This window comes from Macaca nemestrina, chromosome 16 (assembly GCF_043159975.1).
Source record: "Macaca nemestrina isolate mMacNem1 chromosome 16, mMacNem.hap1, whole genome shotgun sequence".
Taxonomy (NCBI): domain Eukaryota; kingdom Metazoa; phylum Chordata; class Mammalia; order Primates; family Cercopithecidae; genus Macaca; species Macaca nemestrina.
Genome location: NC_092140.1, coordinates 38,292,657 through 38,315,830, shown reverse-complemented (window position 1 = coordinate 38,315,830; position 23,174 = coordinate 38,292,657). Strand labels below are relative to the sequence as shown.

At 38.7% G+C, this 23,174-nt stretch overlaps 1 protein-coding gene across 7 annotated transcripts in view; it reads right to left on the bottom strand.

Moving 5' to 3' along the window:
• The window catches only part of LOC105481744 (TBC1 domain family member 4), a 207,971-nt gene that overhangs the window by 60,204 nt on the left and 124,593 nt on the right, over positions 1 to 23,174 (bottom strand). For 6 of the 7 annotated variants that reach the window (XR_011614721.1, XM_011741474.3, XM_011741475.3 and 3 more), the window contains exons 2-5: positions 20,998 to 21,579; positions 18,721 to 18,810; positions 14,986 to 15,090; positions 5,946 to 6,078 (exon numbers count right to left, since the gene is read on the bottom strand). Coding sequence is in view for 6 of the 7 variants with exons in the window: in XM_011741474.3 (XP_011739776.2) it covers positions 5,946 to 6,078; positions 14,986 to 15,090; positions 18,721 to 18,810; positions 20,998 to 21,579 (910 nt within the window). In the remaining variant the exon portion in view is untranslated. Of the gene's footprint in view, positions 1 to 5,945; positions 6,079 to 14,985; positions 15,091 to 18,720; positions 18,811 to 20,997; positions 21,580 to 22,385; positions 22,842 to 23,174 lie in introns of those variants that run through there. The other variant, XM_071081214.1, reaches the window with a different exon arrangement.

Here is a 23,174-nt window from a genome sequence, read left to right as displayed (position 1 = left end):
AATTAAATAACTAACAAGATCTCTACAGATAGTACACAGGAGGATCACCTGAAAATACACATTGTTTCAAAAGATCTAGAATTCACTTCACACTTGCCAGAATGCATACAGTACTGCCATCCTGCAGCCACACAGCCACCAGGCATGCTTTAAACCACTGTGCAGTATTGAATGAGAACTAGAGGAAAAGTTTCCAAAAACTCCGCTCCACATTTCTTTGTGCAATGTACAGCAAAATTTGGTGCATGTCTTGGTGATCACAGACAGAAAACTAAATTCATTTTGATGGTATGATGCCACTCACTATCACAGTTTTATTTTATTTTATTTTATCTTATTTATTTGAGTTGGATTTTCGCTCTTATTACCCAGGCTGGAGTGCAATGGCGCAATCTCGGCTCACCGCAACCTCCGCCTCCGCCTCCAGGTTCAAGCAATTCTCCTACCTTAGCCTTCTGAGTAGCTGGGATTACTGGTATGCGCCACCATGCCCAGATACTTTTGTATTTTTAGTAAAGACAGTGTTTCTCCATGTTGGTCAGGCTGGTCTCCAACTCCCGACCTCAGGTGATCAGCCCGCCTCAGCCTCCCAAAGTGCTGGGATTAAAGACATGAACCACAGCACCTGACTTTATTTTTTTATTTTATTTTATTTTATTTTATTTTATTTTATCTTATCTTATCTTATTTTATTTTATTTTTTGAGACAGAGTTTCACTCTTGTCACCCAGGCTGGAGTGCAATGGTGCGATCTCAGCTCACTGCAACCTCTGCCTCCTGGGTTCAAGTGATTCTCATGCCTCAGCCTCCCAAGTAGCTGGGATTACAGGTGCCCACCACCATGCCCAGCTAATTTTTGTATTTTTAGTAGACACAGAGTTTCATCATTTTGGCCAGGCTGGGCCTGAACTCCTGACCTCAGGTCATCCACCTGCCTCGGCCTCCCAAAGTGCTGGGATTACAGGCATTAGCCACTGCACCCGGCCGCTATCACAATTTATTATTTGCTGGGAAAGTCTCCTTCAGAGGCTTAGACAATATATTATAATGATTCACATGATTGTTTTTGTTTTGTTTCGTGTTGTTTATTACTCAGGCGACTTAACATGGAAGATAAAAGATTGAAAAGAGGAAAAGAAAAATGAAGGTAGTTATTTGAAGTATGTAACTAGGAAGTTTCTTTAGTCCTCTGTTTTAGTTAAAGAATTGGAATTGGCTGGAGTTTTATTTCTTTCAAACTATACATGCTCCCTCTTCCATGAATCTGATTGGCTGATTGGACTTCCTTTCTCTCAGCAGCTGGAATCACTGACTAGTGAATGACTGATATTGAAAGCATGTATATTATCCACTATGCATGTTAATGTAGGAAACCAACATTAGGATAATCACTCTATCTCCATGATACTCAGCATCACTTTTCAGGTTCACATTCTGAGGTCTGGTCCTTGGGAAATAGTGTTCCCCTTTGATGCCACCTCCTCAATTCACTTTGGTCCACAGAGATGGCTGACTCTGTTCCTCCTGGGATAAACAGTAAGAGTGAACACAAGGACAGACGGTGAAGGCTCACATACACATACTTATCTACTCTATTTTTATCTTATTTTTGTCATTAAAAATAGAACTCAATGCAGCCAAATGTATTGACCAGAATACTCCAATTCTGAATGAGCGAAATAAAATACGATTATATGGTACTTTAAAATATCTTTCTCACTAACGATACTTTTATTAATTTGTTTATCTAAATGTGATCCTTCTTCAAGCTCTGTACTTTGTACCTAAGCATAAAACAAACTTAGAATTCACAGTTTGTGAATTCTAAGTAACTCTTAGTAACTCTTCGGAAAATGCACAGATACCAGGGCTTCCAGGCCCTGAGGGTCCCTGCCTTTGGATACTCTCCTAGACAGAAGGTATCAAGGTGCTTTGGAAACCAATTGTGCAAGTCCAAATCCTGGCTCTGCCCCTTCCAAGCAACGTGAATACAGCAGTTACTACCCCACTACGGGTCTCAGTGTCTCAGCTGCTTCCTGTGTAAATGAGATTCCATTTTTTCATATGGATGGAATGGGCTAATACATGCGAAACACAATAGTGCCTCGCACATGGAGAGGCCTACAGAGGATCTGCCTTACTGTGACTACTTTTGTCCTTACTCTTAACATCAGAGTACTGTGCTGTCTTACTGCTATCTTTCCCCAACATAAAAAGCAGGAAGGAACAAATCCTATCAGACAGTGTGATCGAAGGCCTTAGGAAAACAACCCCGAGTGACTCACAAGTGCTTCTTTTCACTCCCTTCAGATACATGCATGCCTTGCAGTGCATAAAGCTCAAGTATCAGAGTCCCTTCGAGATTTTGGGAAGGGCCCTAATAATTCTGAATTCTTAATTGTTTATTACTTTTCTTTTTTCTTTAAAAAGGTATCTAAAACTGGCCGGGCACGGTGGCTCACGCCTATAATCCTAGCACTTTGGGAGGCCAAGGCAGGCAGATTGCCTGAGCTCAGGAGTTTGAGACCAGCCTGGGCAACATGGTGAAACCCCATCTCTATGAAAATACAAAAAAAAAGATATCTAAAACTATAAAAACATCAGGCTCCAGAAAATGAAGATCCAGCTATATATCTACACCGAGTCCTTTGTGTAAGTGATAGCTCCCCTATAGGTTTAGAGCCAGCTTCTGACAAAGACTGACTACTTTTATGAGAACTTAAAACTTCTGTTTTGTAATAGAAAATATATTTTAAAACACACCTAGAGTCTGTTTAAATAATTTTAAAAACAGAAATATAAAGTTGTTTCTTTACTCCTATGTTTATAACTTTGCCTACATAGAACTAATTTATTTTACAGTGTATGGTTTGAAAAATACAATTTAAGAAGGAAAATATTACTTATAAACAATGGGGTAAGGAATATTTGGAAACTCTCTGCAACTCTTCTGTAAATCTAAAAGTAGATCAAAATTTTGTGTTTTTTCATATACTAAGTTCTGGGATACATGTGCAGAATATGCAGGCTTGTTACAAAGGTATACATCGTGCCATGGTGGTTTGCTGCACCCATCAACCCGTCATCTACATTAGGTATTTCTCCTAATGCTCTCCCTCCCCTAGACCCCCACTCCTCGACAGGCCCCGGCATGTGATGTTCCCCTCCCTGTGTCTGTGTGTTCTCAATGTTCAGTTCCCACTTATGAGTGAGAACATGCAGTGTTTGGTTTTCTGTTCCTGTGTTAGTTTGCTGAGAATGATGGTTTCCAGCCTCATCCATGTCCCTGCAAAGGACACGAACTCATCCTTTTTTATGGCTGCATAGTATTCCATGGTGTATATGTGCTGTTTTTGCTTTATCTGGTCTATCATTGATGGACATTTGGGTTGGTTCCAAGTCTTTGCTAGTGTGGATAGTGCTGCAACAAACATACGTGTGCATGTGTTTTTAGAACAGAATGATTTATAATCCTTTGGGTATATACCCAGTAATGGGATTGCTGGGTCAAATGGTATTTCTGGCTCTAGATCCTTGAGGAATTGCCACACTGTCTTCCTGAAAGTGACAGAGTGTAGATAAAAGTTTTTGAAAAAAAATTTACGGCATTATACTATGTTTTTTTCCATATATACAAATATATGCTATATATGTTGTTAAGCAAATTATTTTTTCACTCAATAATACAATTTTAAGATGCATCCATGTTGACATATAGTTCCAATTCATTCCTATTAATTGCTTCATTATGTGAATATACTACTAATTATCCCATTGATCGACATCTAGATCATTTCCAATTTTCCATCATTTACAAATAACAAAACCTTTTAAACGTCACCTTCTGTACTTTTATATAAGAGTTTTTCTTATCAAGACATGGAACTTCTAGATAACAGAGTATGTGCAATGTTAGGTTAACGAGTTTATATTAACTGTCCCCCCAAAATGGCTGTAGCAATCTCCACTCCCATCAGTATTACACAAACATATTACACAACTATACAATTTCTCCAACAGTTAACCTGATGAGTATCTTATTGTTTCCATTTTCATTTCTCTGACATCCAGTAAGGTTCAGCATCCTTACATTTCCATTCTTGGAACTTTTCATTTCCTTTTCTGAGAAGTATTTTTCAGTATGACTTATACAATTTCCTACTGTGTGGTTTAATCTTTTTCTTATAGGTTAAAGTTCTTACAAATTCTGGATTCCAATCTGCTATCTCCTTGTTTGTTACTGGTCATATAACTCCCAAACATTTACTGTTATGTAAACACTTTAAATTTTCATAAAGTCAAATATGTCAGTGTCTTCTTCTGATTGTTCTTGAATTTCTGTGTCTTAATAAATCTCCCTTCAAGAAATAAGAATAATCTTCTTGTTTTCTTTTAATAGTTTTAATATTTTGTTTGTTTACACTGAGGACTTTGATCTGTCTAGCATGTATTACTAAGCAGGATGAATATAAGCAATCTTTGCCCTTTTGGATGGCAAATTGATCCAACACCATCTCCTGAGTAACTGGTACCCCCCGACACACAGATTTACATGCTTCCTTTACCACACAGCTAAGAATGTTCCATTTTTGTAAATGCTTTATGTGTTTGAAAATAATGTACATTCTGCAAAATTATAATTCTAATTGTTTAAGCCTATTACATTGAAACAGTCTTTGGCTGGGCACAGTGGCTCATGCTTGTAATCCCAGCACTTTGGGAGGCCAAGGTGGGAGGATTGCTTGAGACCAAGAATTTGGTACCAGGCTGGGCAACATAGTGAGACTCCATCTCTACAAAAAATTTTTTTAAAAATTAGCCGGGTGTGGTGGCACACATCTGTAGTCCCAATTACTTGGAATGCTGAGGCAGGAGGATTGCTTGAAGCTGGTAGGTAGAGGCTGCAGTGAGTTGTAATCACATCACTGTACTCCAGCCTGGGCAAGAGAGCAAGGCTGTGCCTCAAAACAACCAACCAATCAACCAAAAAAAAAAAAATCTGTGTTTGATCATACAGTTGTGTAAATATTCAATGAATACTGTTACTCATCATTCATTCTGCCCTGTGCCTATGATTCTGCCGCCTACTGAACAGAAATCATGATGTGCATTTACAGTGTCTAGACCAACCTCTGCTATGTTTATTAATAATTTGCACTCTTCCCATGTATTATAACACCTGTCATAATGAATTGCATTTATTTGCTAATATACCTGTCTCCCACTCTAGACTGTAAGCTTCTTGGGATTAGTCCATGTCTCAATCATTTCTGTATCTCCCAGTGCCTAGCACATTGCCTGGTCCAGAGTAGACATTTCACTAGTGTTTATTAAATTGTGTTTTTTGTGTTGTATAGTAGTTTTCAAGCTTTTTCATGTTGTTGTTAGTAAGAGATAATGAAATGAGGTTGAGTCATAGGATCATCTCTTTCTCATGCCCTTCACTCCTCCTCAGAACATATTTTTTTAAAAACTGCTTTATATTATCACCTCTATTATCTCTGTCATTGACAAATGTACTTCAAAAGCCAAGCAGGCTTCATTAAAGTTCTACATTTTTAGAACAGGAACTCATCATCAAATAAGGGAGAAAAAGGGAAATATTAAATAATCACTTGACAGTCTGTGATGGTTTTGTCTCTCTTCATTCATTCAGCAAATATTTGGTCAGTTCCCACCATGTACTTAGCAGTCCTAAAAACTGTGGGAAATACAAATACCTTCTTGAGTTTGCCTTTAGAAATGAGAGAGAGACACAGAGAGAGAGAGTGTGTGAAGCACCTAGCAGAGATTGACAGCACACTCATTTGAGTGAACATGAGAAATGATTCTTCGGGTCCTTGTTTCATACTGAAACAAAGAACTATTCAATGACAACAGGGACTTTCTCATTTCCCAAGTGCCAAAGCAAACTTCTCTTTTGCCAAGGCCACATAAAACTGTACCTTCAATCCTTTCACAGAGCTTATGCAAAGAGTGCATCGGGCAGGCCTCGCACAGTTTAATCTGCGTCTTGGCACTCTGCAGGGCAGCCGCCGTACTGAAGGCCTGTTTCAGAGTCAGCATTACCTCATCAACCTACAGGAAGAAACAAAACTCAGGTCTACAAAAGTTGGCTTGCATGGCAACATTCAAAATTCAACAGCAATGTGAGCCTGTGTTGATGCTGACGAAATAAAAAATAATAGAATTTTGATGACTAGTGAGCTAGCCGAGAGAAAATACTAAGTCTTGTAGTTAGACATTTCATACACAAAATTGAAAGCTGGATGAAATAAGATTATTTCAGTGTGTGTAATATAATTCTGCTCTGTTAATTTAAATTTAATGCTATTTTCAAATCGCATTGAGGGCTATGCCATCAGAGAGTTTAGTTGGCTAATCCTTCTGTTTAATTATACAGCTTATCAGATAAAGATCCTTTTGGAAGTTTTATCTGCCACTTATATGAAACAACAAAATAGGTCCAACACTCACTTTGTTAATAGGTATCCTATGCACTTTACTATTCTGGATTACTTTTAGTGTAAAAGCAAACAAAAAGTGTTAAGTACAATTCTGGATAAAAATGAGTTCCATTTAAACAAGGGTGGGGAAAGTCTGTGAACAATGCTGGCTTATCCCTGTAACTTCTGATTTATTATCATTCCACTTCTGATTTGTGACACTAAGAAGGTCTTACATAGAGGCATCTAACAGCTGAGTCTCACCATTAGACTGGCAGCTTGCAAATTACCAGCTAACTTCTTTTTTGTTCATCCATGACCCAGTCAAAAAGCTTTAATCTAGCCTTTTTACTTCCTGGATGCTTCTTTGAAACCAATTACCAGCTCATCCCCATGCATTGTTAAACCAGTTTTCAGTTGTATCTCCTTTTCTGTAAACAATCACAAATGTAAGGTGTCATTTTCCTACACTCTGTAGGTCTTAGATCAAATTATGAAACCTGCATGACAGAGCCATTGAGCACTAAGGGCCTCATCCGAACTAGCTTTGATATTCAAAACCATTTACCATGCTTGGTAAGCACATTTTTACATTCTCTTTCCCCTTCCCCATGGCCTGATTTAAGAATAAATTATTATTTAAAGAATGTAATCTATTTCTACATTTGAGTATATGAGGAAACTGAAATAAACAGAGACTATTCTTCTACTATTTCTGAAAGAAGAGATCAAACACTGAGCAGTCAGTCATTATTCAATTATGTTTTATTATATCACCAACCTTAAGGCTTATGAATTTCTTATCATTCCATTAATAAAAGTAATTTTTCATAAAATGTTATTTTATACTATAAGCAAAAAGTAATAATTTCTAATTCTTCAAAATAAAAGGACTACATCTTTAATGACTTTGCATTTTTATTTCATTTGCCTTGTTATGCATTCAAAAGCTATTTGTGCAGATGTTCATTTATTTCTATTTTCTTGTTTCTCATTTATTTTAAACACGGAAGGGGTTAGCAATCTACTAGTAATATAAATAGCTTCCATATAAATTATTTGTCATTTAATAATACCGCCTTGTAAAAGGTATCTAGTAGAAATATTGAACTTTTGATGTTTTCACTATTTCTGGGTGAAACAAGAGGTATGGTGTCTGAAATGTGGCTACCAACTTCTGTTGTACACAAATATTACTAAAAACTTATCTGACTTCTAAAATTATAAATACTTTATTTTCTAAAATCTATCACTTTTCGCAAATGACCTATAAGTTTTTTATTATTATTAATATACTTTAAGTTCTAGGGTACATGTGTACAATGTACAGGTTTGTTACATATGTATACATGTACTATGTTGGTGTGCTGCACCCATTAACTCGTCATTTACATTAGGTATATCTCCTAATGCTATCCCTCCCCCCTCCCCCTTCCTGGTGTCTGATGGTGTGTGATGTTCCCCTTCCTGTGTCCAAGGGTTCTCATTGTTCAATTCCCACCTATAAGTGAGAACAGGCAGTGTTTGGTGTTTTTGTCCTTGCAATAGTTTGCTGAGAATGATGGTTTCCAGCTGCATCCATGTCCCTAACAAAGGACATGAACTTGTCCTTTTTCATGGCTGCATAGTATTCCATGGTGTATATGTGCCACATTTTCTTAATCCAGTCTATCATTGATGGACATATGGGTTGGTTCCAACTCTTTGCTATTGTGAATAGTGCTGCAATAAACATATGTGTGCATGTGTCTTTATAGCAGCATGATTTATAATCCTTTGGGTATATACCCAGTAATGGGATGGCTGGGTCAAATGGTATTTCTAGTTCTAGATCCTTGAGGAATCGCCACACTGTCTTCCACAATGGTTGAACTAGTTTACAGTCCCACCAACAGCGTAAAAGCGTTCCTATTTCTCCACATCCTCTCCAGCACTTGTTGCTTCCTGACTTTTTAATGATCGCCATTCTAACTGGTGTGAGATGGTATCTCATCGTGGTTTTGATTTGCATTTCTCTGATGGCCAGTGATCATGAGCATTTTTTCATGTGTCTGTTGGCTGCATAAATGTCTTCTTTTGAGAAGTGTCTGTTTATATCCTTTGCCCACTTTTTGAAGGGGTTATTTTTTTCTTGTAAATTTGTTTGAGTTCTTTATAGATTTTGGATATTAGCCCTTCGTCAGATGAGTAGATTGCAAAATTTTTTTCCCATTCTGTAGGCTGCCTGTTCACTCTGATGGTAGTTTCTTTTGCTGTGCAGAAGCTCTTTAGTTTAATTAGATCCCATTTGTCAATTCTGGCTTTTGTTGCCATTGCTTTTGGTGTTTTAGACATGAAGTCCTTGACAATGCCTATGTCCTGAATGGTATTGCCAAGGTTTTCTTCTAGGGTTTTCATGGTTTTAGGTCTAACATTTAAGTCTTTAATCCATCTTGAATTAATTTTTGTATATGGTATAAGGAAGGGATCCAGTTTCAGCTTTCTACATATGGCTAGCCAGTTTTCCTAGCACCATTTATTAAATAGGGAATCCTTTCCCCATTTCTTGTTTCTGTCAGGTTTGTCAAAGATCAGATGGTTGTAGATGTGTGGTATTATTTCTGAGGGCTCTGTTCTGTTCCATCGGTCTATATCTCTGTATTGGTAGCAGCACCATGCTGTTTTGGTTACTGTAGCCTTGTAGTATGGTTTGAAGTCAGGTAGCGTGATGCCTCCAGCTTTGTTCTTTTGACTTAGGATGACTCAGCAATGTGGGCTCTTTTTTGGTTCCGTATGAACTTTAAAGTAGTTTTTTTCCAATTCTGTGATGAAAGCCATAGGTAGCTTCATGGGGATGGCACTGAATCTATAAATTACCTTGGGCAGTATGGCCATTTTCACGATATTGATTCTTCTATCCACGAGCATGGAATGTTCTTCCATTTGTGTCCTCTTTTATTTTTTTGAGCCGTGGTTTGTAGTTCTCCTTGAAGAGGTCCTTCACATCCCTTGTAAGTTGGATTCCTAGGTATTTTATTCTCTTCGAAGCAATGGTGAATGGGAGTTCGCTCATTATTTGGCTCTCTGCTTGTCTGTTATTGGTGTATAAGAATGCTTGTGATTTTTGCACATTGATTTTGTATTCTGAGACTTTGCTGAAGTTGCTTATCAGCTTAAGGAGATTTTGGACTGAGATGATGGGGTTTTCTAAACATACAATCATGTCATCTGCAAACAGGGACAATTTGACTTCCTCATTTCCTAATTGAATACCCTTTATTTCTTTCTCCTGCCTGATTGCCTTGGCCAGAACCTGCAACACTATGTTGAATAGGAGTGGTGAGAGAGGGCATCCCTGTCTTGTGCCAGTTTTCAAGGGGAATGCTTCCAGTTTTTGCCCATTCAGTATGATATTGGCTGTGGGTTTGTCATAAATAGCTCTTATTATTTTGAGATACGTTCCATCAATACCAAATTTATTGAGAGTTTTTAGCATGAAGGGCTGTTGAATTTTGTCAAAGGTATTTTCTGCATCTATTGAGATAATCATGTGGTTTTTGTCTTTGGTTCTGTTTATATGCTGGATTATGTTTATTGATTTGCGTATGTTGAACCAGCTTTGCATCCCAGGGATGAAGCCCACTTGACCATGGTGGATAAACTTTTTGACATGCTGCTGGTTTCGGTTTGCCAGTATTTTATTGAGGATTTTTGTATCAATGTTCATCAGGGATATTGGGCTAAAATTCTCTTTTTTTGTTGTGTCTCTGCCAGGTTTTGGTATCAGGATGATGTTGGCCTCATAAAATGAGTTAGGGAGGATTCTTTCTCTTTCTATTGATTGGAATAGTTTCAGAAGGAATGGTACCAGCTCCTCCTTGTACCTCTGGTAGAATTTGGCTGTGAATCCATCTGGTCCTGGACTTTTTTTGGTTGGTAAGCTATTAATTATTGCCTCAATTTCAGAACTTGTTATTGGTCTATCCAGAGATTCAATTTCTTCCTGGTTTAGTCTTGGGAGGGTGTATGTGTCCAAGAATTTATCCATTTCTTCTATATTTTCTAATTTATTTGCGTAGAGATGTTTACAGTATTCTCTGATGGTAGTTTGTATTTCTGTGGGATTGGTGGTGATATCCCCTTTATCATTTTTTATTGCGTCTACTTGATTCTTCTCTCTTTTCTTCTTTATTAGTCTTGCTAGTGGTCTATCACTTTTGTTGATCTTTTCAAAAAAACAGCTCCTGGATTCATTGATTTTTTTTTTGAAGAGTCTTTTGTGTCTCTATCTCCTTCACTTCTGCTCTGATCTTAGTTATTTCTTGCCTTCTGCTAGCTTTTGAATGTGTTTGCTCTTGTTTCTCTAGTTCTTTTAATTGTGATGTTAGGGTATCAATTTTAGATCTTTCCTGCTTTCTCCCGTGGGCATTTAGTGCTATCAATTTCCCTCTACACACTGCTTTAAATGTGTCCCAGAGATTCTGGTATGATGTGTCTTTGTTCTCACTAGTTTCAAAGAACATCTTTATTTCTGCCTTCATTTTGTTATGTACCCAGTAGTCATTCAGGAGCAGGTTGTTCAGTTTCCATGTACTTGAGCGGTTTTGAGTGAGTTTCTTAATCCTGAGTTCTAGTTTGATTGCACTGTGGTCTGAGAGACAGTTTGTTATAATTTCTGTTCTTTTATATTTGCTGAGGAGTGCTTTACTTCCAACTATGTGGTCAGTTTTGGAATAAGTGTGATGTGGTGCTGAGAAGAATGTATATTCTGTTGATTTGGGGTGGAGAGTTCTGTAGGTGTCTTTTGGTTATACTTTCCCTGAATATTTTGGTCTGCATCTGTGGAGTTTACATTTTCTTCATTTGTAAGTAGCAGTTCACCTGTACTTTTTTCACACTCTTCAAATCCTGTTTTAGAGAAAGCACTTTTGAAGAAACAATATGTTCTACAAATCTCAAGGGTTGGTTAAACAAGATTAAGCTGCCTGCTACAATGAACGAACGAACGAACGAAAGAAAAAGAAAGAAAAAGGAAGGAAGGAAGGAAGGAAGGAAGGAAGGAAGGAAGGAAGGAAGGAAGGAAAGAGGGAGAAGGAAAGAAGGGAGAAGGTTGGGAGAGACAAAGGGAGGAGAAAAGGAAGAACTGATCATCTAAACTTCCAACATAGCCGTCCAGGGCCCGTAAGAACACTACCTTGTTTACAAATTCATAGCAATTATTTCAAAGAAGCAAAAGAAAATGCTAATTGTGTATTCTTGGTACTCAGAGAAGGTAAATGAGCATGCGTGGTGTTGCAATACATTGTCTTACACGAGCCACATCACTCCTAACACTGCTTAGACTGATAATATTTACTTGCTTTGTTTTGGTCTATGTATCAGCTCCTTAAGCAATCCTCTATTATGAAGGAAATTTACGTTTAATTTTCTTGAGACTTGCAGTTCTGATGCCTCACTATTCAGTTAAGATGCTTACTGATAAAATTAAACATGGTTTGAAAGATCCTAGCATAGGCCTGTTCTTAAGAATAATTATGCCAAACCTCAGATTCTGACACAGCTTCAAGCAGTAGGAAGGCATTCACAGCCAGTCAAGTCTGTTGCCTTAGTCACAGATCACGCTAGGTGGAAAAATACAGCATGTGCCCAGACTTTCTATTGTGATTCCCTGTTTCCAAAACTCATTCTACATGCATGAGGGCAAAAATGAAAACATTGAAAACTAAAAACAAAACAAAACCTGTAAAAAAGATTAGAAGTAACAAAGTTTTATGTCATTTTCCTTTTAGTGCAAGTTCTCCAGAGATCACAGATTAACCAGCACCTAGAAAATGATTATCTGAAGTTAAGAGTAATGCAGTCATTCAATCACTCAAAGTACAAAAGTACCAAGCACCTGCTATCCTAGAACCTCCATGACACAACACGTAAAAGAGATAGTCTGAAATCTGTGAAACTCACAATCTAGTAGGGTAGGTGGTTATGCAACAGATAAGTGAGTGTGGGGACTGGCAAGAATTGTTGGAGACCTAGGAATAAAGTATAGTAAGAGAACTAACAATAGCGCAACTAAAGGAGGCAATTCCTGCAAAACAGGGGGTCAGGAAAGACTTCAGTAGGATGTGATATGTAAGCTGAGGCCGGAAAAATATGCAGTAGAAAAGAAAGGGAATGGTACTCAGGTTTTAGTAGGGCAGAGCCAGGCCTGCTTCACTTCCAAAATTAAAAGCAGTAAAAAAAAGAGATAACTAAAGCACTGCACACTCTCCTCGCTTAGTAACAGCCAGATTCTTGAGGCTGACGTGGCCTCCTTCCCAGCTGGCCAGTATGAAAGGCAGCACGCCCTGGTTCTGGCATCCTCTGCCATGGTACACTCCTCACTCCATGCAGTGAATGGGGACCTCTGAGTTTCAGCTGTACTACTGTGAGCCATAGTGGGCCTTCAGAGAGCTGCAGTCTCTCACTCAAGTCCCATGAACTAACCAACATGTGTGGGTTTCAGTAGCAAGTCAAACTAAAAGCAGTATCACATCAACCATCAAAGCAGTCTTTGTGGTCTGACCCAGAGAAGAGCTTGTAAGACGAACGGCGTGTATGAGAAAGGTCACGAAAGGGCATGGCATTCCAGTGTAAGTGCAGATGAGGCTAGAGAATGAAGTGAGCCCCGCTGTGTGCTACACAATCTGGATTTTGTCCCTTAACAGTGAGGCATGAACCAGGTTCCAAGGAGGAAATTTTGTGAGAATAAAACTCTAGCACAATGTAGAAAGTGAAGAGATGGCAAATTAAACTAGTGGCAGGATTACTAGTTAGGACACTAACACAAGGGCCGAAGTAAAGAAGATGAATGCCTAGAATCAGGCAGCAAAGAAGAAAATGAAGAGATGGCAAATTAAACTAGTGGCAGGATTACTAGTTAGGACACTAACACAAGGGCCGAAGTAAAGAAGATGAATGCCTAGAATCAGGCAGCAAAGAAGAAAAGTGGGAGAATGGAGAAAAGAGACATTCTTTTTCAGTCAATAGGATTTGATAAACAACTGCATATAAAATGTGAAAGAGATACATTAGCATTTCTAAGTAGAGAAGTTAGGTAAATGGTGCTTCCAAAATAAAACATATGGGGTATATGATAGGTTTTAGAAAGGTAGCAGAGTGGGGGATCCAGAATGTGGTAGAGGGATCAGCCCTAGAGTAGAGGAGGGACACAGAGAAGGAGTGAGGTGTGAGTGTGCAGGGAATGGGTGGGGAGCAGGGCGTGTGTGGAATAACATCCTAGGATATCACTTTCTACCAAACTCTTACTTTGTTGGCATTCTCTAATGTTAGGTCACCGGTTTTCTTTGGCTTGCTTTCTTTTTCCTCCCCCAGTTCTATCCAACCTGTCTTTCGCTGTCATTTACACAATGACAATCTCAAATTTCTATCTCAAGTCCTAAATGCAACCTATTTAGCAACAGTCCCTGGATATCAACATGTGGATATTTCATATGTATGGTTATTTAGAGGAAGGACAAAACTCAAATGGAACTCTTGAGAACAGGAAACTGTTAGTGACGGGAGTTTTATATCTTTTAGAGAAAAAGATGAAGGCCAGAGGCTGCTGGTCACAAAGTGCCTTTGAACAAATTCACTCCTACTTCTTCATTATTTCTAAACTCGGTGTCCACACTGGGAACGTGGAAGGCAAGAGTTGGGCAGGGATAATTGTGATATGCACCAAGGGCACAAGGACAATGCTGCCTGACTGATTTCCATATGACGAAGTTTTATGTGTTTCCCTGGAAGAAATCCTGGTGGGAGGATCACATGTCTAAGAAAATAATTTTCTGTAAACTTTTCTAAAAATGGTGATGCGTATGTCTAAAGGTTTGTGTTAAAATGATATGGGGAGATGGCATAAGTGCAAGAATAAGTAAAAACTTTGAGGGGAAAAAAGTCAACATATTTCTTAGCCACTCAGATATATGTCCAAGCCTGCCTTATATGTTTCCTCTTGAACTCCAATTACCTTTAGTTGAGAGCAGGAGAGGGGTAGTGTTAAAGATAAAGAACTGACTTTTAAATGCCAAAGAAGAAAATGAAGGTTAAAGTAAGACCACAACAAATATGATATTTTAAAAATGAAGAAGGGACTAATAAAATAAAGGAAGAAAATGAAAAGAGCTCTCTATTCTGCTGATATAAGCATTATCTATTCTGCGATGTTATAGCAATTAAGAAAATAAAAGATCAATGGCCTTCCTTATCTTCTCATATGAGCAATGAAAAAAGTAACAGCTTTTCTCCTATTATAAGTCCTTTCCTACCTTTTAAAAATGCTCAAGGTTCCATGACTGGGTTTTTTAAACCCAAGAAAGTATCTAGGCATATATTTTACCATGACAATTATGTTTTTGCTTTTCTACTGCTGTGCTGCTTTGAAGGGGAAAAACATATTTCTAGATGCCTTCTTCTTCCCAAAGATAGCCATTTTGCAAGACCTGGGCTCCTAACAGGCAAGTCTTCTGTTCGACAGATGTGTCCGCAGGAGTAAGCAGACAGCAATAACACTACTTACCAGGGATTCGCTGGCACACTGGAATACGTAACAAATATACTGGCTAAGTCCAGGCTCTGGAGACTCCCGGCAGATAAAGCCAAAGTGATCCACATGCTTTATACCCTAGATGGAGGGGAAGAAGTGCAATACAAAATTTATGGGAATATATCTTTTAATCAACAATATGGAAAGTAACATCAGTTCTCTGCTTTCACAGTTCTATGAATTTCTTCTTTACAGCGATGAAGGGCAGACATAATGCCATAGCAAACTCATACAGTGGCCTGTCGATACACAAAATAAAAGGTGAGACCAACGCAGACTGTTTTGCTTCTGATAAACACTCTGTGACTCAAGGCCACAGGAGGAAAAATATTGATGGTATGATCCACTGTGTCTTGTAATAAAATGCCACTCCATGTCTGCAAGTAATGGAGTTTTCAACTTACTGTCTTCTTAGCACGGCAGTCTGATATTCATCATAAACCCTGTTCTTATCTATCTAGGCTAAGAATCTGAGAAAAACTAATACTGACAATACTCAAATTAAATGGCATGCAATTCCCTAAAGTATGCACAAAAACACTGGAATGTTTGTCTCTTTACAGACACTCAAGGAGCCACACTTAAAAGACTGATATGTTAAATAAATTATTGCAGGTGCCAATTATCCACACTGATGAATCATTGTACTTCCTGGACCCAGGCTAAATAACCTCCTTTATATCTCATTTTAAAAAAAATCAGAATCATCTGTGATTTTCATTCAGTCTAAATGTATACATACCGGTATGTAGACAACACCTTAATAGCAAGCATAGTACTTAGAAAAGCCAGGTAGGTAAAAAATTTAAAGTTGTCCTGAAATCACCTAAATCTAAGTGAAAAGGAAAAACATGCTTTGAAGTCGGATTTGTGCTTAAACCTTGATTCAACTAATTGTGAGATACGTGATATTGCACTGGGTTGCTCATAACTATCTCTGAGCATCCATTGCTCGTTATAAAACAGTAGTAACAGCACCTACTGTCAGGAATGTTTGAGATTTAGAACTAAGAAATATAATTCCTAGGATGCTTGATAAATGGCAACCCCTGTTTTGTTATAATAAGCTCAATCTATCCAATAGAAATAGAAAAAGGAATCAATTCTGGTAAAAAGAAAAAGTTAGTACACAGGAGAGAGGTTGCAACTCTTGAGGTGAAACTAAGCAATCTGTATGGATATGATATCCATACAGATTAACTTTGCATGGTGACTACCAGCCCTCCATATGACGTTTAGATACACAACCTCGATTTTCATCTTTCCATTCTCATCTCCTTTCCTCTGGCTTTATCTCCTATAACATTCCCTTCTCACCTCCACAAGTCCAGCCACACTGGCCTCGATTTGGTACAATTTATTAGTGACTTAAGAATATCCTTTACTCGCTTAGTACTCAATGGGAAAAATTCACAGGACCTCATTAGCTCGGAGAGTCCTGAGGCACTGGCAACGTTTCCAGGAAAGAAAACCACTCCTGTAGTCCCCATGCTTGCCAGGCAAACAGTCCGACAGATTTTGAAGAAAGAAGCATTTGTGGGTGTGCACTATTAAAAATCAGGCTATTCCTGAAAACAGCCACATTACATGAGTTCAATTCCCTGGAAAGACATAATAAGAGCAGGGCCAGCCACTCAGTGAGGAGCAGATGGCTAAACCTGACAATTACCTCGATGAAAGTCAGGGCTTTCCACAAATATCCCTCCTGCTTCTGTCTATTTCTTTTTCTGAACCAGAATATCAGAATGCACATCTTGACTTTAAAAACATACAAAGTGGAAACAAGAAATTGTATCTGAACTTCCAATTTTTGGTTTGGCTAGTTCTTTTTTCTATTTCTTTCTATTTTTTTTTTTCTTTCAGCTGCCCAATGAACATTGAGAGTTTTCTCACCAGGAGGCTCAGGAAGTGTGGCGTGGGAAGCACAGCTTTTGAGGATGCCCCTTGGTGCTCTGGGGTAGGAACTGCTTCGGTTCAGACATCACTTTCTCTTTAGTATTTGGCATAAGGCCCACCACGTGCAAAGTGCTCATTGATTCAACATGTATCGAACACCTCAGGGTTAAGCTCTGTCTGAGTACATCTGACTCTGATGTCCTACAGAATGACACCACAGACTTAGATACCTGCCCTCACAGCACTTATGATCTCCCAGGGACCACCAGTAAACTGGTAATTACAAGAATGCTTAATAAATACTTTTCAGTTAAAACTTCTGTGTCCTTTAAGTAGGAATTTAGAAATTTACAATATATTCCTCCTTATGTCAAGTGCTGACAAAGTTATTAGAGTAGAAAATTTTTATCTACACAATGTAATTTTATGTCTCCATATAATAGAAAGTGTATTAAAACAAAATATCAGATGTGAACTGTATTAGCTGAGACTGAGGTAAACAATTAACAAGGTGTACAAAAACTGGCCAGCAGGGTGGCTCATGCTTGTAATCCCAGCACTTTGGGAGGCCAAGGCAGGAAGATCTCGAGGCCACAAGTTCAAGACCATTCTGGGCAACATAATGAGACCTCGTCTCTACAAAAAATTTAAGAAAATAAAAAAATAACAAGTAGCCAGACATGGTGGCACATGCCTGTGGTCCCAGCTGCTGGAGAGGCTGAGGTGGGAGGATTGCTCGAGCCGGAAAGGTCAAGGCTGTAATGAGCCATGATCACGCCACTGCAATCCAGCCTGGATGACAGAGGAAGACCCTGTCTCCAGATAGATAAATAAATAAATAAATGTACAAAAACTGTCTTGTTATCTTCAAAGGGAAGAATGTCTGAATATCATACCTATAGCAATGCTAACTTCAAATTATTTTTTAAAAGATAGTAAATAAAGAAAACAAGATAGGCCGGCCTGATTTTTCAACATTAAAATATAAGTAAGGACCTTGGCAAGATCCAACTCCTTAAAGGCAAGTCACTAAACAGAGAAGAAGTGACATTAAAATCTAAGTAAGGACCTTGGCAAGATCCAACTCCTTGAAGGTAAGTTAAGTCACTAGGCAGAAAAGAAGTGAATTCTCAATTCCAGGAACCTCCTTAGAGGTGCATTTTTAAATCTCCCTACATTTAGATTTAGATACTCCTTCCATCTGACATCCTCAAAAGTTCTTTTTAATCTTGTAATCTCTTCAATGTCTAATATAATCTTGTACATATTTGGCTGTATTGATTATTTTAAAAACATTTAAATACACAGTTTGTGAATTAAAAATAAATAAAAGAACAAAACTACAAAAATATTTTCAAAATTTAGTATTCACATTAAAATAAGCTGAAACCCTCATTCTCCTTTTACTACCTACTATGGTATAAAGAGCAAGCATGACTCAGTTATACCCACAAGTCCCACAGGCCAGCATTCCAAGGAACTAACTGTGCAGGTATTTTCAAAAGAACTCACCACCACAAAAATTCCATCACTGGAAGGGATTTGATGAAGTGGCATTACAGTCAGAAAGAGTTGACTAAAATGAGGACAAACTGTTAGGACAGACACCAAGGGACCTGGGCAGGATTTTGACACTGCCATAGACAAAAACCCAGGAGCCCTTAGTTTAAGACAAATTCCCTTTAAGAATAAAAATTTGAATTTCAAAAAAAAATTAAAATTTGAAGGGGTCAAGCCCAGTTATTTTATTGTTAATTTTGAAACAAGACTGAATTGGTCTCTTCACATATGATGATATACTTTGATACATACCTGAGAACAAGAGGAGATATCTTTAAAATTCTTTTCTAGCACAACTGATTTAGTGTCTGGACTGATAAGGTTAATCTCAAATCGCCCAACCTTAAAAATAAAAGCATTCCAATTAATTTCAATTCATAAGGATCTAACATCTTACTTTATAATCAAATATTAAACTAATAATATAGATTCAAATGCAATATCTCAGATATATCTATTTCATATGTACTTAAACATCTAATCCAACCAATATTTTTTATCCCAAATATCAGCTGCCTCAAAAATGTTTCTTTCCTGTCAAAAAAAGTATGAAAATTAAGTTAGTCTTCAATTATTATAAGATACAAACAAATATTTTTCAGATTAGAAACAACTCTTTTTAAAAAATGTGCAACCTTTCCTCACTTCATGATTTCTAAAAATAGTAATTTTAAAAAATAAGTTATAATCATACTGTCTCCCAAATGGTCAGCGAAAGGATATATCTGTAATTGGGCTAATGAATTAAAATTTTTGAAAATAAACCGTTCAGAAAAATTAACAACAAGAACTGTGACTAGCTAAAAAAAGAACAAATCTGATAGCCCCAAGAAAAGGGGAAATTCAGTTAACACGTCACCGAAGACCAGAGAGGCTTTAATGACACACCTTGAGTTCATTAAAAATAAAACCACCACCAACGAAAAAAACAAAATATGAACTTCCAGAGGTCAAGGCTGTAGTGAGCTGTGATTACGCCAACGCACTCCAGCTTGGATGACAGAGCAAGACCCTGTCTCTTAATTTTGTTTTTAATCAGGGGTGTGATTTTTTTAAATCAAGTAGTAATATAATCAATGCCACTTCTTGCCATCATTTTCAGTTGCTGAAATGGGCATACCGAGCTCAGAAAGGAAATCTGACGCCTTCACGGATATGGAGCCACATTTGTGTTCTGCATGGGATCACTTCCGCAGGAGAACATCACGTTTTCTCCTTAAGGCGAAATGTTTGTAAGTGTTGCCTCTTTACTTTGAATTTACTTTGGAAGCTGTACTTGTTCGCCTACCAGTGTTTAAGAAATCCTGCGTTTGGGATGTTTTTTCTATAATAAAATATTATCATTTGTGGAAAAAAGCCTCATGAGCCTCTGATAAAGCAAACTTCTGATATTACACACCGGTACTGTTTACCAAAATGCTCCGGAATTTCCTTTTCAGGGAATCTTTAAAATAAGTTTTAAAAAGATAGTCAGTCCTTTTTTTTTTTTTTTTTTTTTTCTTTTTTTGCCCAAGGAAACTCAAATCTTACAAGCTGAGGATTAAAGACTCTCTACAGGGTATTGTTATGAATTAAGTTATTTTAAGTGGAACCTGACACCTTCTATATCCTGTACAACATTCAAAAATGTTTAGAATTAAGAATGATCTTTTATACCAATACTACAGCTTGCATCAAATTATTTTAGTATCCAATTCAGTACATTTTTAGGTCAATAGTGTTTCGTTAACCTCTTTCGCTGTGACAGCATAAATTGGTGTGCTCTCAACTCAAAATACCTATACGAGTCTCTGGAGTTTTTTCTTCTCTAGAAAAAAATTCCCTTGTTTCTCCATGTTAAATCGCACTCTCTCAGATTCATATCTTTAAAGATTGACTTTCCACAATTTTGTTGTTGTTAAGACGGAGTCTCGCTCTGTTGCCCAGGCTCGAGTGCAGGGGTCGATCTCAGTTCATTGCAACCTACGACTCCCCAGTTCAAGCAATTCTCCCGCCTCAGCACCTGATTAGCTGGGACTACAGGCGCACCCTCACCACGCCCGGCTAATTTTTCTATTTTTTTAATAGAGACGGGATTTTGCCATGTTGGCCAGGCTGGTCTGGAACTCCTGACCTCAAGTAATCAGCCCACCTCGGCCTCCCAAAGTGCCGGAATTACAGGCGTGAGCCCCCGCGCCCTACCTACAAATTTTTTTTAAAGCGTTTATTCGAGAATCACCCCAAGGCAAATGCTGGTGATAGATTCTTATTCTCTCTACCAGGTGTCCAGGACGCTCCACGAATTGCTTCCTCCTCCTCCTCCTTTCCTACTGCCTTACTTCTTACACTCCACACTCCACGTCTGCCTCTCGCCCCTTCCCTACTTTGCTGTGCACTCTTCCTCCACCTGCCTTATCTGCTTTGAATGGGAAAACAAATAAAAGTTAGATTATTCGTTGTACAGAGGTGGAGCTGGGAGGAACTGGATGCCCAGCTGCTTCCGTCTGGCACCTTCTGGGGCAAGGGCAGACAGCGCCCAGCCAGGCGTACCTGGAAGAGCATGGTCCTGTTCTTCTCCGAGTCCGAGGGCTGGACGTGACTGGGCGCGCTCGCGTGTCTCCGTCGTGGCTGGGATTTCTGGCTGCCCTCGTGAACTCTCCTTTGCACTCCGGTGACACTGCTGCACCGAGACCGAAACTCCTGCTGCTCATCAAAGCCAGAATCTTCCAAAATCCGCTCAGGGAAGCAGACCCGAGAGCTGCTCAGGGCAGGCTGGCTGGCTACGGCAGGTAAGCCAAGGTGGGTGTCGGTGCCGTCCGCCTCCTCCGGCAGGCAGTCTCCGGGGGACCCGGGCACCACCACCTCCAAGTCAGTCAGGTTCTCTGCCGGGTCCACACCGCGCTGCTCGCCTTGGATCTTCAGGCGCTGCTGTTCATGCAGGCTGAACTTCTCCATGCAGTCATCGATGAGGCTTGAGGGGGCCTTCTTGTGGGTCACGGTCACCTTTCCACAGTACAAGACTTCGAACTTCTGAGAGTTGTAAAAGGCGTCCTCATTATCTTTGCTGGGTTTGGCATCCTCTTTCATGGCGGCTTTAGATAATTGCCTTATGCTGCTAATAACATCAGGAACCTGGGGGGAAAAATTAAAACCCTGATTCTAGTTGAATGTTTTGAGACAATTTACATTTACCTAGCCCAATTATTACCACATGGAATGTATTTTTATCTTAAATAATATACAAAGTAATAGACACTACACAAGACAGAGCATACACTTATACTATTTGACATAAATGACTAACATAAAATTAAAATGTAATGAAAATTAATTGAAATTGAAGAGCAGGATTATATTTTCCCACTTCAAGTGAGTCTCCCAGAAACAAAACCATTAAACTATATAAGCCACTGTCAACTTATTATCATAATATGTCTTTTGATTGTTTTTAAAAGTTATTTTGTGCCTCAGCTGAAAGGAACCAAAGTTCCAACCATCAGGATAAAATAACCTTTCTTGATGATGAGGAGATTAAAACCTAGACATCCCTCATCAGCATTAACTATCAGAGAAAATGCAAATTAAAACCACAATAAGATACCACTATATACCTCTTAAAATGGCTAAGATAAAAAGAAGGCTGCCAGCAAGGACGTGGGAGCACCTGGAACTCTAATTACATTATAAACAGACATATAAAATGACACACCACTCTAGAATATGGCTTGGCAGTTTCTTAGGAGTTGAATACAGACCTACTTCATTACCTAGCCATTCCACTCCCAGAGATTAAAACACTGGAAAACATGCCCACACGACAGCCTTCAAACAAATATTCAAAGGCACTTTTGTCCCAATACCCAGTGAAAGGATAATATCTTAGGCTCCCAAAATCACTAAGGAAAACTCAAGATGAAAATTGCTTAGGGCAAACCTACCTCCCATCTATTCAAAGTCACCCTTCTGCTCACTGAGATAGATGCATATCTGATTGCCTCCTTTGGAAAGGTTAATCAGAAACTCAGAAGAATGTAACCATTTGTGTAGCACCGATCTATGACCTAAAAACTCCCTCCCTGTTTTGAGTCTTCCTGCCTTTGCCTCAAGTTGTCCCGCCTTTCCAGACAGATCCAATGTACTTCTTACATATATTGATATCTCATGTCTCTCTCAAGTGTATAAAACCAAGCTGTGCCCTCACCACCTTGGGGACATGTCATCAGGACTTCCTGGGGGCTGTGTCATGGGTGCGCATCCTCAACCTTGGCAAAATACACTTTCTAAATTAACTGAGACCTGTCTCAGATTTTCTGCGTTCACAACTCCAAAACTGAAAACAATCCAAATGTCCATCAGCAAGTGAAGAGATAAATAAAATGTGGTACATTCTATAAACCAAAAAGTATCTGAGACAGGTCTCAATCAGTTTAGAAGTTTATTTTGCCAAGGTTAAGGGCATGACCATGACACAGCCTCAGGAGATTCTGAGAACATGTGCCCAAGGTAGTTGGGCTATAGCTTGGTTTTCTAAATGTTAGGGAGACATAAGACATCAATGAAAATATGTAACATGTACATTGGTTTGATCCACAAACGCAGGAGAACTCAAAGGGGTGGGGGGGGGGGTGTGTATTGGGGGTGGGCGGTGCAGTTCCAGATCATAGGTGGATTCAAAAATTTCCTGATTGGCAATTGGTTGTAAGAGTTTATCTAAAGAGCTAGACTCA